This window comes from Chelonoidis abingdonii, chromosome 1 (assembly GCF_003597395.2).
Source record: "Chelonoidis abingdonii isolate Lonesome George chromosome 1, CheloAbing_2.0, whole genome shotgun sequence".
Classification (NCBI taxonomy): Eukaryota; Metazoa; Chordata; order Testudines; family Testudinidae; genus Chelonoidis; species Chelonoidis abingdonii.
In genome coordinates this window covers 370,921,948-370,926,902 of record NC_133769.1, presented here as the reverse complement: position 1 = coordinate 370,926,902, position 4,955 = coordinate 370,921,948, and the positions used below count along the sequence as shown (strand labels likewise).

The following is a 4,955-nucleotide window of genomic DNA, read 5'->3' as shown; positions in this document are numbered from 1 at the left end:
CTCTTGACATCTTTGAGAACAGCAATGGGTAGTGTGTGTTTTGAAAGGTCCACCTGAAAGTGACTCCAAAATCGACTGTGCAAAGCAGTAAGTAATTTGACACAAAGGTGATGTTGTAGTTTAGCATAGCGGTCCCATTCTCAAAAATGCAGTTTCACATCTGTCACCAATAAAGCTTTAATAAAATCTCCTCAATTCCTGCAGCAGCTTTTGTATATTAGCACTTTCAAACTGAAACACTTGCTTTAGCATCCAGGCTTCCTGAAATAATTGACCTACAAAACTGAGGCAAATTTTGTTCATGAGATCACTGCATATATGATAAAGAAGTTCAGCATTTTTAGTTTGTTTTTTTGTCTTGGCTATCAAAACAGGAGCTTCCATTTGTCACAAAGGGACTAATGGAAAACCACCTTGCTTCAGAAAGCTGCAGTATTTTCTTGTGGTCTGCAAGTCATAGAAAGTCTGAATGACAGAGTATCTAGGACTGGGGGCTGAGGGGTGATGCTGAAAGAGGTCAGGTGATGGTCAGATAGAGGGAACTTAGCAATGGAGAGAGCAGTGCTTGGTGATGGAGAGATAATCCATTAGGTATGAGGAACTTCTGAGACTGTGAACTTCCACAGTGCTGAGCTCGGCCAAACTGGGACAGAGCACCCTTGAGTAATGAGGAGATATCCTTTCCCCCTCCTGTCAGACAGGATTAAAACCAATGGCTCCTGGTGATCACATTCTGCAGATGCATTTGCCCAGTTTGTCACGAAGCTCTTTGGTTTTGACCCCATAAATGATAGGATTGAGCATGGGGGGGATGAGGTAGAAGAGGTTTACCAAGATGCTGTGAATATGGGAAGCAATGCCCTGACCGAACTGGTGTGTGAGACTGGAGAAGAGGAAGGGAGTATAAGATGTCAGTATCACACAGATGTGGGCTGTGCAGGTGTTGAGAGCTTTCTTGTGGGCTTTCTTGGAGGAGATTCTGAGGAGGGCCCTGATGATGAGACCATAGGACAGGACAATGAGCGTCAGGTCTAAACAGGTGACTACAAAGGCTACCACCAAGCCATATGTCTTGTTGACTGTGATGTCCGCACAGGAAATCTTCAACATAGCCATGTGGTTGCAGTATGTCTGGGGGATAATGCGGTTGTCACAGACGGGCTGCCTGTTCACAAGCAGAGGTAGAAGCAGAATGAGGAGAACAGGTCTCATGAAACACACTATCCCTAGCTTAGCTATTCGTCCGTTGGTGAGGATGGTGGCATATCTCAGAGGGTCACAGATGGCGATGTAGCGATTGAAGGCCATTGTCACGAGGATGGCTGACTGCATCAGAGAACCTGCGTAATGGAAGAGCATCTGAGTGAGGCAACCACCCATGGTAATGCCTTTCAAACTGAACCAAAACATACTCAGTGACATCAGCACAGTGCAGGTAGATATTACAATGTCTGTGAGTGCCAGCATACAAAGTAGCAGGTACATCGGCTTGTGCAGTGTCTGCTCTTTGGCTACAACAAACAGAACTGTGAAATTTCCCAACAGACCGATAATGTAGGACATAGAGAAAGGGATGGAAATCCAGACTTGGGCAGCTTCCAGGCCCGGGATGCCGATTAAGATGAATGTTGAAGCGTCGGAGGGGGTGAGATTGAAAACAGCCATGAGATGGCCAATGCCTGTGACGGGAGAGAAGCACAGATAAGAGAATTATGCAGTTTATAACAATTAGTATGGCAAATATTTTATATTTATTAACAATCTAGAAAGGGGATGAGCAGTGAGGTAGCAACATTTACAGATGACACCAGATTATTGACATCACAGTCAAGTCCAGAGAAGTTCTCAGAGGGAACTAACTAAGCCAAGTGAATGGGCAGCATGATGGCAGATGAACTTTGATGTCAATAACTGTAACATGTATTCCCATTGGAGGGAAAAACTTGAACTCCTCAAAAACCTAACAAGGTTCTAATACAACTGTATGAACTCAGGACAGGGATCTGGGCATCACAGTCTACTGGTCCGGGTGAGCACGGACAGAAACTGAGAAAACATTGGGATCCAGAAGGAGTGGGATGGGGAATCATACAGAAAATACAATGTCATGAGATCAGTCAGTCAATGCTTCACTCTCTTCTAGACTCCAATGTGTAGTCCTGGGTACCCTTCTCAACCAGGATATTGCAGAACTAGAGGGATTCAGGCAAGGGCAATGAGAATGATCAAGGGCCTGGGGAAACTCTCGCAAAGAGACAGGTTGAAAAAAAACTGGGACTGTTACCTTACAAAGAAGATGAATAAGAGGTGATATGAGAAAAAATCTATAAAATACTGGTAGAGAGTAGATGGAGAATGTGTTCTCCCTGTCTTGTAAAACAAGATCAAGCTGGTATTCAAATAAACTGAAACATGGCAAATTCAAAACTGATTAAAAAAAATGCTGAAGTAGCCTGAAGAACTCGTTGTCACAGGAGGTAGTTGAGCCACGAGCTAAGCAAGAATCTGCAAAGGTTTGGAGATTTACATGGATAGTAAGACTGTGAAGTTACAGTAGTTAACAACTAACTAAATATTTTGGAAAGCCTATGCACCCACTTATTTTAGAGAACAAGCCCATCTCTAACGGTTAGGCATAAGGGTGACACCTTCATGATGGCTAGGTCATTCCTCTCCCCCGTCCAGCTACTGGTGGGTTTCTCGCACCTTCTTCTGCAGCACCTGTAGCTGTCACTGTCAGAGAGAGGACACCAAACTAGATGGATCATAGGTCTGATCCACGATGCAATTCCTATGTTGGAAAGGAGACAAAATTGCCCCATGGTAGCAGACATTATGATGCTGGGATGTGACTTTGTGCTCAGCAAAATGGGCATGAATGGCACGAGGGTCTTGATATTTAGGGCCACTGGCCTGCACCTCTGTTACTTCCCACGTTTGTTGTGGTGAGACACTTTCTTGCAGGCTGGCATCTTTGTCTGAGACATAAGTTACAGGTATGAACTGATGAGTGTAATCAGAGCCATGTCAGCAACTCAGCTGCTCACCCTTCTCATGCCTGAACATTGATAAAGCTTGACACAAAATTAGGGGATCGCAAATAATGAAGAGGACAGGTCACTGATTCAGAGACATCTGGGTTGGTTGGTAAACTGGGTCAAAACAAACACTATGTGTTCTACTATGGCTATGTAGATATCTCCACCTAGGAGCAAAGAATTTGGGTGATGCTTACACAATGGAGGACATGGGAAGTGCAATGACTGAAGAAGATTTGGGGTAGTGAAGGAATAATTAGCTAAACGTGAGGACCAAGTGTGACCATGGGGCCAAAAGACCCAGTGTGATCCTTGGATGATAAGAAGGGGAATATCAAGGAGAGAAAAATCTACTATAGGGTGGATAGAAAGCTGGCTTGATTGTCAGGCTCAACGGATAGTGATCAATGGCTTGGTATCTAGTTGGCAGCCAGTATCAAGCAGAGTGCCCCAAGGGTAGGTCCTCAGGCCAGTTTTGTTCAACATTTTTATTAATATCTGGATGATGGGATTAATTGCACTCTGAGCATGTTCGCAGATGACACTAAACTTGGGGGAGATTGGAAGGTTCTCTAAAAGATCTGCTCTAGGAATAGTTTTGGGGAAAATCTCAGGCCTGTGTTCTACAGACTAGATGATGACAGTGGTCCCTTCCAGCCTTGGAATCTTTTCACATGTCCCCGGGAGTCAGCTGGAGGCAGTTTGTCTGCAAGCTCGTGCCAGAGCGTACAGAAGGCATTTTTTCTATTCCTGACCATGTTAAATTTAGCCCTGTGGGAAGACATTCTCATGTGACTGCGACACCTTGGAAATGTTATACTAGGTGGGTATTTCACAAGGCTGAGAGATCCCAGGACACACCTCCTAAGTGAATGATTCAGGTAAGAAAAATAATGACTTGACCCCATAAAATCTCCACACTGAGGATGAATGTACATCCCTCACCATTAATGACCATCAGAGCTGGGTAGCAAGTGATCCCAGAACATTCTGAGTTTAACATCTGCATCCCAGTAGCCCTGTTTTAGACAGCTGCCAGCGGCTCCTGTAGGTGGCAGCTGTATTTATCTCAGCTCTCACATGTCCCAGAGTTGCCTGCTCTCATTATATAATGTGCAAACATTTCAGCTTGCAAGTTGTTCCCGTGTTGCAGCTCCCAAAGCTGCATGCAGTGTACGGGTGCACCAAGTTTAGCCGCACAGATGCCTTGGCATTTGCCACTTGTGTGTGAGATTTCTCACTGGTGAGACAGAGTCTCTGATTACCCCCCAGCTAAGGGATCAGGTGTGACAGGGAGCACCTCACCCCCTGCAGAAGAAGAGCTGTGAGGATGGTGAGGAGGCTTGGAGGTTGTGGGAGCCAGGGATGACTGGGGAACATGGCGAAGACACTGGTGACCAGTGTGCTGTTGGAATCAGGGCAGCCTGGGATGGGGAAGGAGAGTACAGACTGGGGGTCAGAGTATGATGAGAGATCGAACCAACTCCGGAGCAATGATCAACAGTTCTTTTCATGGGAGAAATCATAAAGAAATACAGAATTTCAGTAGCTCTTCCCAGCTGTTCATTTACACCCCTCCCTGCCTCCACAATCCCCAGCACTGCCCACTTTTCTGTGTACGCTGCCTGGCCTGCCCCTACAACCTCGAGTACTGCCTGCTTCTCTGTTTACACCTCCTGCCCAGCCCCACAACCTCCACTGCTCTTCCACGTATACCCCCTGCCTTCCTGCCCCCATAACCTCCAGTGCTGCTCGCCTGTCCACATGTGTCCCCTGCTCACACAACCCTCACCCTTGCCACATAGTGACACCCCTCACCGAGGACCAAAACCAGATGCCAGACCCCACAGCAACAGCTCACAGCAATAGCTCCACAGACTGGGTTAAACTCAGTGTCTGCCTGCGCTGGGGAAAAGG

The 4,955-nt window shown here is 46.2% G+C and overlaps 1 protein-coding gene across 1 annotated transcript; it reads right to left on the bottom strand.

The window, feature by feature from the left end:
- Positions 1-726: 726 nt before the first annotated feature.
- On the bottom strand, positions 727-1,665 carry LOC116839634 (olfactory receptor 52P1-like). Its single transcript, XM_032805745.1, has one exon. It carries the CDS (start codon positions 1,663-1,665, stop codon positions 727-729), a length of 939 nt encoding a protein of 312 aa, XP_032661636.1.
- Positions 1,666-4,955: the final 3,290 nt, after the last annotated feature.

Bases quoted from the DNA above. Each gene is read 5' to 3' on its own strand.
- LOC116839634 (XM_032805745.1), bottom strand. From the start codon at position 1,665: ATGGCTGTTTTCAATCTCACCCCCTCCGACGCTTCAACATTCATCTTA.